Consider the following 12,457-nt stretch of genomic DNA (forward strand, 5'->3'; position numbering starts at 1 on the left):
TGTGCAGTGGACCAGAGTGTTCCTAACTAACACCAAAGGCATCATGATTGGCATATCACTCGCGTCGCCACATTGGTTGTAACCTGGCATAGCTGGTTGCTCACCCATTATAGAACCTCTTCCAAAGGGTTACCAACCATGGAATTTTATCACAAGACCTTCTGTCTCCACCAGCCTCAGCCCTCATTCCCATCGGATGGAAGCATTCATTGAAACTGCCTTAGCGGACCATTGTTCTCTCTCCAAACCTAATGAGTGTTGACAGAAAAAAGAAATCAAATGCAATTTTTTAAAAAATGGTTTAGTTTTTATATATTTTAATCCCAATATTCACAATATTTCCCCTGAGTTACTGGTAGCTCTGTCTTGGAGTTCAATCTGTAATTCCTGAAGACACCAAGGTAGAGTGCGTAGTGGTTAGCACTGCTGCCTCACAGCGCCAGAGACCCGGGTTCAATTCCTGCCTCAGGCGACTGTCTGTGTGGAGTTTGCACATTCTCCCAGTGTCTGCATGGGTTTGCTCCAGTATCCTCCCACAGTCCAAAGATGTGCAGGTTAGGTGAATTAGCCATGCTAAATTGCCTGTAGTGTTAGGTGAAGGGGTAAATGTAGGGAATGGGTCTGGGTGGGTTGCTTTTTGGAGGGTCAATGTGGACTTGTTGGGCTGAAGGGCCTGTTTCCACACTGTAAGTAATCTAATCTAACTATATTGTCACCCCTATTCATTTCAATGGAATGATAACTTGATGGGATTTATAATTGAAGGGTGGCCTATTTCTTTTGGTGAAAATCTGCTCTGTTTTGTGAGAAATCCCTGATACTTAAGGTGCTGCTTATGCCACTGTGTCCCCGCTGGGCCCATGTGTGGGGTCAAAGGTCATATGGCCATCTGCCTTACGCCCACAGGCATTTGATTGTCTTTTGTTGTGGATAGAACACGTGGAATTATTGGCAAGGCTGGAGAAGAAGGAGAGGGAGTGCGAGACCAAAACCCAGGAGAAGGATGACATGATGAAAACTCTCAATAAGATGAAGGACAAACTCCAGAAAGAGTCAGCAGAGTTGCGCCAAGCAAGGGAGCAAGTGGTGGAATTCTCCATCCGTCTGAATGAACTGACAAACTCAGTAAGTCCTCCTCCTGGCTACTATTAGCTTGTGCCCCTTCAGGATCCCAGTGCTACTGTGTTTAAAGAAACTGCTTTATTCTGAATGCTTGAAATTTCAGACAGATAGATTTCAGATGACCGAGTTTTCAAACTCCATATGTTCTTTATGAATGAAAGACTCGCGTGCGTGATCACAAGTTGTCTTATAGCAATCTGAAGCTAAAAATGTACTCATTAAGTGTAGTCATTGTTACAGAATTAGCAATGTGGTAATCCTCGTCGACAATTCTGACAAGATCGTACATTTTAACTGGGCCCCAACTCCACCCATGCTTTACGCCAACCCCCCCAATCCCAGTTTCGTGTTCAACATGAATACCATCTCTTCCTCGCTGCCAGCAGTTCTGAAGAAGGGTCAGTTGATTCTGCTCTTTCTCCACAAATGCTGCCAGACCTGCTGAATTTCTCCAGCAATTTCTGTTTCCCTTTTATGCGTTTTAAGCGTTGTTTGAATATTACAAGTTTTCTGGGATACCTGTTGAGTTCCCCTCCTCTTCTTTGTTATTACAAAGTTATCTTTTACATTTATTTGAAAGAGCAGACTTGGTTCAATGCCTCATGCAAATGACAGTACCTCCAACAGAGCAGTACACTCTCAGTATTGCACTGGAATGTAAACCCACACCCCGTTCACGCAATGTGGGTACTGCTGGCTAGGCCAACATTTATTGAAGATTTGACCAGCTGCTTCCATAGCCAAGCTGTTCCAATACAGTTTCGAGACTGGAACCTACCCGACATTGTGGAAAATGGCCCAAGTATGTACTGTACATAAAAAACAGGACAAATCCAACCCGGCTAATTACTGCCCCATCAGTCTTCTCTCGATCATCAGTAAGGTGATGGAAGGCCTCATCAACAGTGCTACACCTGCTCAGTGACGCCCAGTTCGGGTTCTGTCAGGATCACTCAGTTCCTGACCTCATGACAGCCTTGGTTCAAATATGGACAAAAGAGCTGAAATCCAGAGGGGAGGTGAGAGTGATAGCCCTTGACATCAGGACCAAGTGTAGCATCAGGCAATCATAGCAAAACCGGAATCAGTGGGAATTAGAGAGGAAGTCTTCGCTGATTGGAGTAATGTTTGGCATAAAGGACAATAGTTGGATTTGTTGGAGGTTAGTCATCTCAGCTCCAGGACATCTCTGCAGGAGTTCATCAGGGTAGTGTCCTAGGCCTGACCATCTTCAGCTGCTTCATCAATGACCTTCCCTCCATCATAAGGTCAGAAGTGAGGATGTTTGCTGATGATTACACAATGTTCAGCACTATTTCACGAATCCTCAGATACTGAAGCTTCATGGTCTGGACAATATCCAGGCACGGGTTGAAAAGTGACAACATTTTTATGGTAACATTCATGACTCAAAAATACCAGGCTATGACCATCTCCCAAAAGAAAGTATCTAACCATCACCTCTTCTCCGAAACGTCGATTCTCCTGCTCCTCGGATGCTGCCTGACCTGCTGTGCTTCTCCAGCACCATACTCTCGATACCACTCCTTGACAAACAATGGAATTGTCATCATTTATTCCCCCTTTATCAACACCTTGGGGTAGGTACCATTGACCAGAAACTGAACCATCTAAATATAGTGACTACAGAGATTAGGAATTCGACAGCGAGTAACTCACCTCTTGACTCCACAGTGTCTGTCCATCATCAACAAAGAACAACTCAGGAGTGTGATTGACTACACTCCACTTCCCTGATGGGTGCAGCTCCAGCAACACTCAAGAAACTTGACACCATCCAAGACAAAGCAGCCCACTTGATTGGCACCACATCCATCAACATCTAATCCCACCCTGACCACTGCTCAGTAGCAGCATTGTGTACCATCAACAAGATGTATTGCAGAAATTCACTGAAGCACCTTAAACAGCACCTTCAAACCCATGACCACTTCCATCTAGAAGGATAAGGGCAATATCACCACCTTCAGGTTGCCTGTCATCAGCCTGACTTGGAAACAGATCAACCTTCCTTCCTTCACATTGGGTCAAATTCCTGAAATTCCTCTCCCTAATGGCATTGTGAGTCTACCTACATCACATGGACTGCAGTGGTTCAAGGAGGCCACTCACCACTACCTCCACGGAGCAGTGAAGGAGGGGCAGTATTTGTTGCAATGCCCACGTCCCATGAATGAATGAATGATAATGCTGGTTATGTGTTCAGTACTCCCAAGATTCAGCAGACCATCCAGCTCAGAACACCAGTACAGGACTGAGAGTAGGCTGCACTGTCAGAAGAACCATCCCACCAGCTGAAACGCATTTTTGTTCATGGCTGGAGCAGATGTTAAAGAAACCAAGATGCTACTCAGAGCAGAGAAGTGAGTTTTCCTGGAGCGTTTGTCAGTAGGTTCTTATTGACCATTGTTCACCATCTACAAGGAACAACTCGGGAATACGATGGAAAGCTGAGAAAGAGAAGTGAACCAGGCACCCACTTTATTATTGCCCTTAGAGAAAGATTGGCTGCCCCTTTGTCAACCAGAACAAGGGATACTGTATTTCATATTCATTTATTTTGCAACATTCTTTGGCATGTTTTTACACAACCTGGCAAGCATTATTTATCCAACGCTCAATTCTTTTATATTTACTGCCAAATTTCCCTCATTTTAAAAACACACACATGCATAAGTCTTCAGATGCCCTGCGGTCCCTGACAGGAAAGAGAACATGTTGTTTGTAAAGTCGAAGAGGAATTTGATTCATCTGACATAACATAATGCTGCAAGAGAGGGAATTTCTCATCAGGATCTCGCTGAGACATGAGACAGCCAGAAAGAATTTCCAGGGATATAAATACAACCAGAAGTAGCTGAGGTGAATAGCACAGATGCGTTTGAGGGAGAGCTAGATAAGGAAGTAATAGATAAAGGTCTACAGTGAAAGGGTTAGATAAGGTTGGGTGGAGACCCGTGGGGAATGTAAACACTGATGGAATGATCAATTTCTGAACTAAAATTCTTTTCCATTTCTGTATGCTGTAATCGAATTCTTGTTTCCTTTTCACTTTTAAAAGAAGGAATGTTGCAATCCGTGGGCTCTGCTCGGTTGCCTGGAAGAGTTACTCAGGGTTTCATTAATTGTCGCTAGCACGGAGTCTGACTTTGACAGGATATTTGGTCTTCTCCAAAATGGGTTGTCTCAGACCATCCACTCGCGGCCCCACTCCATCCAAACTCCAGTTTTCAGGCCTTTGATTGGCTCTTTTCCTTCTGGTCAAGGTTGACTCTTAGCCCCCACTGTCCCAAGGTGGCTAGACGCTAGCCATGCTGCTTTGAACTGATATCCTAGTTTTGGATTTCACAAGTCTCTAAAGGAGAATAGGTGCAGCCAACTGGGCTGGTTTTATAGAGCCCGTTTATTATTCTTTCCCCAAAAGTGATGCTCATGTCACTACCAGCTGGTCCGTCAGGCCTGGCCAACACCATGACAGCTGCTCCATTGCAGTTTGACATCTTTAAACTCCTCCCTTTTCCATGGTGCTTTATTGTCTCTCTGGTCATTGAGGGGTAACCTGACGTCAGCAGGGGGTTGTGGGAAATAAAACCTGGTTTCCTCTTTGGCCCTGTCAGGAGGTCAAAACCAGACCAGGAGCTCATCTAGACCATGACGTGTAAGTTGTCTTGTTTGTCCACTTACCATCCGTCCTTTCAAATCCAGCCCAAGTCGTTAGAATTTAAGGTGAGACCCCATTATTGTGTGGAGCCCAATTACTCCTAACAAGGTTCTTTCTCTCCATATCTCAGCTCCTGCACTGGCAGCAGTCAGCTGAAGGTTGGCTAAACTGGTAGGAAGACAGTTACCCTATAACTTGAGGCAGGCCTATACTCTTTGACAATTATTCGACTAGGAGGTTGAAGCATCCAAAATCCTGGCAGGATTGGTGCTCATCAGTCCTTTCCCCAGACCAGGGAAATTAGAAGGAGGGGGCACAGTTTCAAAACAAAGGGCCAATCATTTCGGACTGAGATGAAGAGAAATGTTTTAGCTCAGAGGGCTGTGCATTCTTTCCCCCAGAGGGGTGTGAGTTCTTCGTTGGTGAATGTATTTAGGCCTGGGATGGGAGCGAAGCATATGGAGAGAGGGAGGAATTGAAATCAAAGATCAGCTACAATGGTGCTGAAGGGCAGAGCAGGTTGAAGGGGTCATATCTGCTGCCAGTCCGATTTCTTCTGTTCTTCACAGAGCTAATGTCCCACAGATAAGACTGAGAGACTGCCAGTGCTAGGAATGTCCTTTTCCCCAGGTTTCTGCAGAGGGGTGTATTGCTATGATGGAGTAGAAAAGGGATTTAGACTACATCTGACCACGCATTCCATTCTCCATGCAGTACGGCACAGAGAGTTTCCTTTCTTCATTCACAGAATGTGAGTATTGCTGGCTAAGCCAGCATTTATTGCCCATTCCTAACTGCCCAGTGAAAAGTCAGCACAATGCTGTGACTCTGGAGTCACACGTAGGCCAGGCCAGGCCAGGTAAGATGGCAGATTTCCCTCCCTTCTGGATATTAGTGAGCCAGATGGACTTTTCCAACAATCAACAACCATTTCATGGTTATCATTATACTTTTAATTCCAGATGTTTATTGAATTCAAACTCCACCATCTGCCATGATTTAATAGTTCAACGGTAATACTACTAGGCTATCACCTCCCTATTAATGTTAGTCTCTAATTATTGTTATTATTAATCTGTGATTCTAGTACTGTGATTCCATGAGCAATTACCACATGAAAGCAACAGTAAGCCTCTGCAATTTGTTATACTTAAAGAGTTTTTGTTCACAGAGGCAGAAACAGAAATTGCTAGAGAAATTCAGCAGGCCTAGCATCATTTGTGAAAAACAAGTAGAGATTACTTTACAAGTTTAGTGGCTGTGAAGGATCATTGGACTCAAAACAGGAACTCTGCTTTCTTCCCACAAATGCTGCCAAACCTGCTGGGTTTCTCCAGCAATTTCTGTTTTTTGTTTGAGATCTCCAGCAACCGCAGTTCTTTGTTTTATCATTAAAATGGGCCTGGCTTCTTCTAGGTCTTTTCCCCCCAGGGAGTTGACCTGCCATGCACCTCTCTTCACCAGTAAGGGGAGGTGCGTTACTGGTCAGACAGAGATCCACTGATCTCTGCTTCTGCAGCACCCCTGCAGAATTCAGCTCCACCCCATGCTCCCCACCTCCTTCAAGGTTGAAGACTCCTTCTCAAATTCCAACAGTCAGATCACTTGCACAGCGAGGGAGAGCCCCTCAAAGAGAGCAGACCCGCCGTTACAGCCCTCCTTCAATGGGATTCACTCCATCCATGGCCGGAGGGCAACTAGATAATCATCCAGACACTTAGATTTTCCAGGCTGTGGGAAAAGGCCAGGGCTGCGACTCGGAGAGTTGCTCTTGCAAAGAGCTAGTAACAGACACAGGGGACTGAATGGCCTCCTCCTGTGCCCTCGCCATTCTATGATTCCCATAAGTGGACAGCCATTAGATTTTCACTTCAACTCTTCTGTTAGTGTTCAGAGAAAGTAAGCAATCCAGAAGGATCCATTTGCTTCACTCTGGGGGTGGGGGGGGAGGGGGGGGGGGGGGGAGTGGTTGGGATCTTTGGAAAACCACAGGACACTAGATAAAATCTTACCTCTCCACCCTTCAGGCACTCTGTCTGTATTCCTGATGAAGGGCTTTTGCCCGAAACGTCGATTTTACTGCTCCTCGGATGCCGCCGGAACTGCTGTGCTTTTCCAGCACCACTCTAATCTAGACAGGACACTATAGGCAAGTCATGGTTCATGTGGTGTGCCTGAGGCTGTTCAGGGAAGGGGGTCTCAAAGAAATCCAAGAAGCCATCCTAACACGCGAACTTGACGTAGGGAAGCAAAGGGAAAAATCTGCCTTTGGGTCATTGGCTCAATGGCTCGACAGCAGACTCTTTCAAGAGTTTATATTGTCGTGAGGTTATTGCGGCTTGGGGTGAACAGCATTATGGAATGCTGTTACTGGAGAATAAACCACGTACAAGCTTCCAGTCCTCATGGATAGACAGTGTGAGTGTGTAAAACGCGATGAATGCATAAATCCATTATTGTCCTGCCCGTGCATGAAGCAGGGCTGGAGGGGCTGAATGGTCTCCTCAAGGTAAATGTTTACCCAAGCAGTACTCCCAAAGATGGTAAAAAACCAAGAACTGCGACTGCTGGAAATCTGAGACAAAAACAGAAAGTGCCGGAGAAGCTCAGCAGGTCTGGCAGAGTCTACGGAGAGAGAGAGAAAACAGAGTTAACGTCTCGGGCACAACTTCTGAAGGTTTTCACTGAGGAAGGATGGCTGGGACCCAATGTGTTAGCTCTGGTGTTTTCACAAACGCTGCTGAGTTCCTCCAGCGGTTTTGCCCCCGAAGCGTCAGTGTCAGCCCAGTTTCCTTTTTTTGTTTCTTGAAGGAACCCTGACTTTGTCACTCTCTCTCTGTTTCAGAATGCGGGCGGCCTCTCCTTCCCCCATCTCCCTCCCCCTCCTCCGCCTGGTGGGCCCCTCCCTCCCCCTCCCCCTCCCGTCCTGGGCGAGCTGCCCCCACCGCCGCCAGCCCTCCCGTACGAGTTCCTGCCCCCCCCTCCCCCGCCCCTGCCACCTGGTGGGCCCCCACCCCCTCCCCCTGGAGCCCCCCCCTTCTTCAGCTGCGCAGTGCCACCCCCTTTCTGCCTGCCGACGATGGGAAGCTCCAAGAAGAAGGCCATCCCGCAGCCATCGCACCCGCTGAAGTCGTTCAACTGGCACAAGTTGGCAGAGGTAAGGAAGAGCTTTCATTGGCCTGTCTGCCATGGGCGGCCAATTACAGTTGTATGGCGTCTTTCACACAACTGGGATGCACTCCAAGAAAATACATTTTGAAGCATAGAGTCTCTGTTGGAGTGCAAGATGGGCACCCATCACTGTGTGCACAGCAAGATTCCACAAGCAGTGAGGAGATAATGACCAGATATTGCCCGTCTGTATTGTCGGTTGGCGGAGATATAATAATGTCCATGACACTGGGGAGGGCATCCCTCGTCTTCTGCAAATGGTGCCGTCCGCTGTACCTCCCCCGTCCAAAGTGGTGGTCTCAGTTGAGCTAGCCAGGCTGCAGGATTGGGCAAGTGCCGTGCCCCCTCAGTACTCCTCCAGCTGGAGCTTGCACTGGTGTGATCGGGAGTGGAGGCTTGAACACCCCTCCCTCCACCCTGACTGCATTCTGCATGCTCAGCCCAATGGTCTACTTGCTGGTGGGCTGCGATTTGGATCAGATATTTTGACTGGTCCAAGCACCCCCTTGCCCCCCCCAGCAGGTAAACAGGCACAGAATTAGCCGCACGCTAGATATCCAGGGATTTCATCTCACGTCTTGCTGTTCTGAGGTTTTTGCAACAATACTGCCGATCTCAACTCTATTTTGGACAATTTGCAATTGGTCTCAATCCCCCAGAGTTAGCAAGAGGAGAACGTAACCTTCCTGATGAAGGGCTCCTGCCAAAAACATCAATTTTCCTGCTCCTCGGATGCTGCCTGACCTGCTGCGTTTTTCCAGCACCACTCTAATCTTGACTCTATTCCTCACCATTGTCCAGTGCCGATAAGGGTGGCACTTGAGAAAACTCAGCAAGTCAGGCCACACCCGAGGGAGCAGAAGAGTCAATGTTGCGGAAGGGCTTATGCTCGAAACGTCAACTCTCCTGCTCCTCGGATGCTGTGCTTTTTCCAGCACCATCCTTTTCGACTCTAACTCTGCAGCATCTGCAGTCCTCGCCTCCTTCATTGTTCAGTGACCCTAGCTTAAGGAATTCCCTGTCCAGTCGATCAGTTGAGGCTACCTTGTTGAATAAGGCAAAGATAGATAGATCTTTGAACAGTACGGGAATTAAGGGTTATGGTGAGGGGGCGGGTAAGTGGAGCTGATTCCACAGAAAGATCAGCCATGACCTTACTGAATGGTGGAGCAGGCTGGTGGGGCCTACTCCTGCTCCTGTTTCTGATGCTCTTATGACACCAATGGTGGTAGCACTTCCCATGTCTAGAAAACCCATCTCTAAAGGACTCAGCGCAAATCCAAACAAGCTCAGGCCACTTTGCCTAAGAAATATAGTGCATTGCTTTCTGTTTGATGACTTTGAAAGCTCTCAGACATCAGGGGCAGAGCTCAGCAAACAATTCCCTCTTGGCGCTTTTGCAAGTGTGTGCCGAGAGCAGATGAGGGAGAGCCTAAAGGATCATGTTCACACAGCTCTATGTTGCCAGGGGATTTGGGGGCTGGCGTTCAATATTACGTTTTGAAAAGACGCGCCGAGTTGGATCTGGCCAGATTCCCAACTTTTACTCTTTAGTCTCCCCCCCCACCCCCCACCTTACCCCAAAACAAATGCAAATCTCACGAGAAAGAAACATCAAGGTTAAATGATAGTCTGGAGACCAGAAAAATGTCTAAGTGGAAATAGAATGAAACCTGATGTAGATTTGCAATGTCTTGCGCTCCTTTGTTGTTTGGAGTGTTTGGTTTTACGACATGCTTGGCAGTCATTGTGGAATGCAGAGTAATTGTCATCATAAACAGGACCCTTCCATTAATCAGAATCCCGTCATCAGTTGTTTTTATTGGCTGGAGCCGAGCGAATTATTTTGGAACAGTAGTTTCTGGGTTTCGTCCATATGTGGAACAAAAGGGAGCTTGGACAATCTCCCTAACAGGGGATGAAGAGCATCTTCTCTCTCTTGACCTTGTCATGGGTTCAGATGATGCAGATACCCAAACAAACCTTCGAATCATAGAATCCCTACAGAGTGGAAGCCCATCAAGTTCACATCAACCCTCCAAAGAGCCAGACTCACTTCCCTACCCCATCCCTGTACCTACCCCACAGTGAGAAGGGTACTCACTTACTACTCCACCTACATTTCCCATGGCCAATCCACTTAACCTGCCCAACTTCAGACTGTGAGGAAACCCACACAGACACAGGGAGAGCAGGCAAACAGACAGTCGCCCAAGGGTTGAATCAAACCTGAGTTCCGGGTGCTGTGAGGCAGCAGTGCTGACCACTGAGCCACTGTGCTGCCCTTGAGGTCACCTGCACCGGAAGGTGGGAAATGAACTCATGAGCTGAAATCGTCCGACCTCAGCTGTTAAAGTTCAAATGCTCTCTCAAAGACGACAGCCAGTATCCCAGTGGGAAAGTGACCACGTTCCAAAACTCCTCACATTCACTCCGAGAGATGGGAAGCTTACTGGTGTAGGCAGTAGGAAATATTGTCCATGAGGGAGCTCCAAACAGGGCAAGGTGAGATCATGGTGAAGCTGTCTGATGTTATGATTTTGAGAATTGGTCAATGTTAACCAGGATGCCGGAGATAACTTCTTTGAAATAGTACCATTCAATCTTTTACCTTTCTACCTAGAAGGGTTTAGTGTCAGTTAGTGGATGTCTTCACTGAATCTGTAAGCCCTGATTGCTATGTTACGGGCTTCGTGAAGGAGCTGCTATTCTGAATCTGATCCAGCTCTAGGTGACCTGGCATTGCAAGAGGGTGATGTAGAGGGGAATTCACTCGATTCTTTATCTGTGATGTGCTTAACCCGGGGCTTTCTCTGAGAGAAAGCACATAGCCACGGTAGGAATAGGGAGCATGCAATCACAATGGCATTGGGAAGAGCAATGCAGGTTGGGTAAATGGCTATGGAAGTAAAGAATGGAAGGCGATTGGCTGAGATGGTGCAACGAGAGCCAAACAAGTGAGAAACCAGTGGGCAAACCGTCTGTCAACTCGATGGGCGTGATTTTATGATTTCTTTTGAAGTTTGGTGGGGAAAATTTGGAGGGTGAATGTTTGAGGAGGCGTACTAACACACCATCCGATTGCTCACCCACCCGCTCATTAGGATAGACCAAAGGCCCACATATCACTTTTCCTAGACCTCAGCCGCCAACTTCCCAGCAGCCTTCGGGCCTGAAGGTCTGTTGGTTGAGGCCTAATCCTCAATGAGACAGTAAGTCACTTACCACTATCACCCCCTCCAACTCTCAGGCATGCAGTCCCGGTCTCTCACCTTTATTGTTGGGAAATTGAGAACGCTCCCTCCCCTCAACTGACCTTCCTGCCTTCACTGAATTTTAGAGGTGGCTAGAAGCTGGAGACTTCCTTCCACGGGATTAATCTCCCCATTATTTCCCCTTCATTGCCACCTTCCTCACTACCTTCAGGGGTGATGGAGTTGGGGAAGGAGGGAGGGAGTTTCTGCCTAACGTAACTCAACCTTTTTGACTCAAGCTTTGTTGACAATCTGAGAGAGTCAGAGGGACAGTGCTGAAGGGGACTAACTCTGTATCTTAATATTGATGGAGAACTGGAAAAGAGGGGCTAAAATTCCGAGGAGGTGAGGGAGTGAGCTGGAGCACTAACATCTGACACTGGTGAACAAGAAAAGAAAGCAAAATAGAACTGAAATACAGCAAAAGGAGAACTAGGAAATTGTTGTGACTGATCTGCTGGATGACTGAAGGGTTAGTTGTCTGTTCATTGTCTGAAAAATGATCTCTTTTCCAAAAAGCTGCCTGGGAAGTTTGGGAAAGCTGTCTACACCTTGCCTTGAGTTAAACAAGAGCCAGCTGATCTCAGTCCAGCTCTCTGCTGGCTGTCTTCTGAAAAGACTGGATGATCTCTCCCTTTTGGGTCCATCACTTAAAAAGAGAGGAAACCCAACATTTCTCATTCCCTTGGCACACGCTTGATTCTTGCCATTAATGAGTCCAGCCAGTGGTCATAAACTCCATCCATTCATGGGCTCACAGCTCTCAGGAAAGATTTATTGTCAGCGTGAGTACATGCTGAATGGCACTTTATAGTGAAATGTATCCAGCCTGCAGTTAACGCTGGGGTTACTGAGTACTCATCAGCTGCGTCTCCAGCTCAATCACCCCAATTAGGGCCACCGGGACTTAGTTCTAACTCTTGTCTTGTTTCCTAAAACTGGGGAAGATGAATTGGCAGTCCCTTTTGATTTCCCCTAGTCTTGTTTCTTTTGCAGCGATTAATGACTGGAATCTTCTTCAAGGGGTATGGGCAGTTTACGGCTATCTGGAAGTGATTTGAGACTGGAATCTTGTCCAGATGGATTGTATATCACAGGAGCACAGAGTGGTTACTGCAGAGAAAGAGGCATTTCGAGACATCTTGTCTATGTTGGCTGCCTGTTGGAGTGATTCACCTAATGATGTCCTCTTGTCTCCTGCTGCGGCTGACACTGGTTACCTAGTTGC

The 12,457-nt window shown here is 47.1% G+C and overlaps 1 protein-coding gene across 4 annotated transcripts in view; it reads left to right on the forward strand.

Moving 5' to 3' along the window:
• Positions 1-12,457, forward strand: part of daam2 (dishevelled associated activator of morphogenesis 2) — a 339,423-nt gene that overhangs the window by 214,922 nt on the left and 112,044 nt on the right. For all 4 annotated transcript variants that reach the window (XM_072551064.1, XM_072551092.1, XM_072551081.1 and 1 more), the window contains exons 13-14: positions 935-1,125; positions 7,650-7,961. In XM_072551064.1, coding sequence (XP_072407165.1) covers positions 935-1,125; positions 7,650-7,961 — 503 coding nt within the window. The remainder of the gene's footprint in view (positions 1-934; positions 1,126-7,649; positions 7,962-12,457) is intronic.

The sequence above is a fragment of the Chiloscyllium punctatum genome, chromosome 3 (genome assembly GCF_047496795.1).
Source record: "Chiloscyllium punctatum isolate Juve2018m chromosome 3, sChiPun1.3, whole genome shotgun sequence".
NCBI classification, from domain to species: Eukaryota; Metazoa; Chordata; class Chondrichthyes; order Orectolobiformes; family Hemiscylliidae; genus Chiloscyllium; species Chiloscyllium punctatum.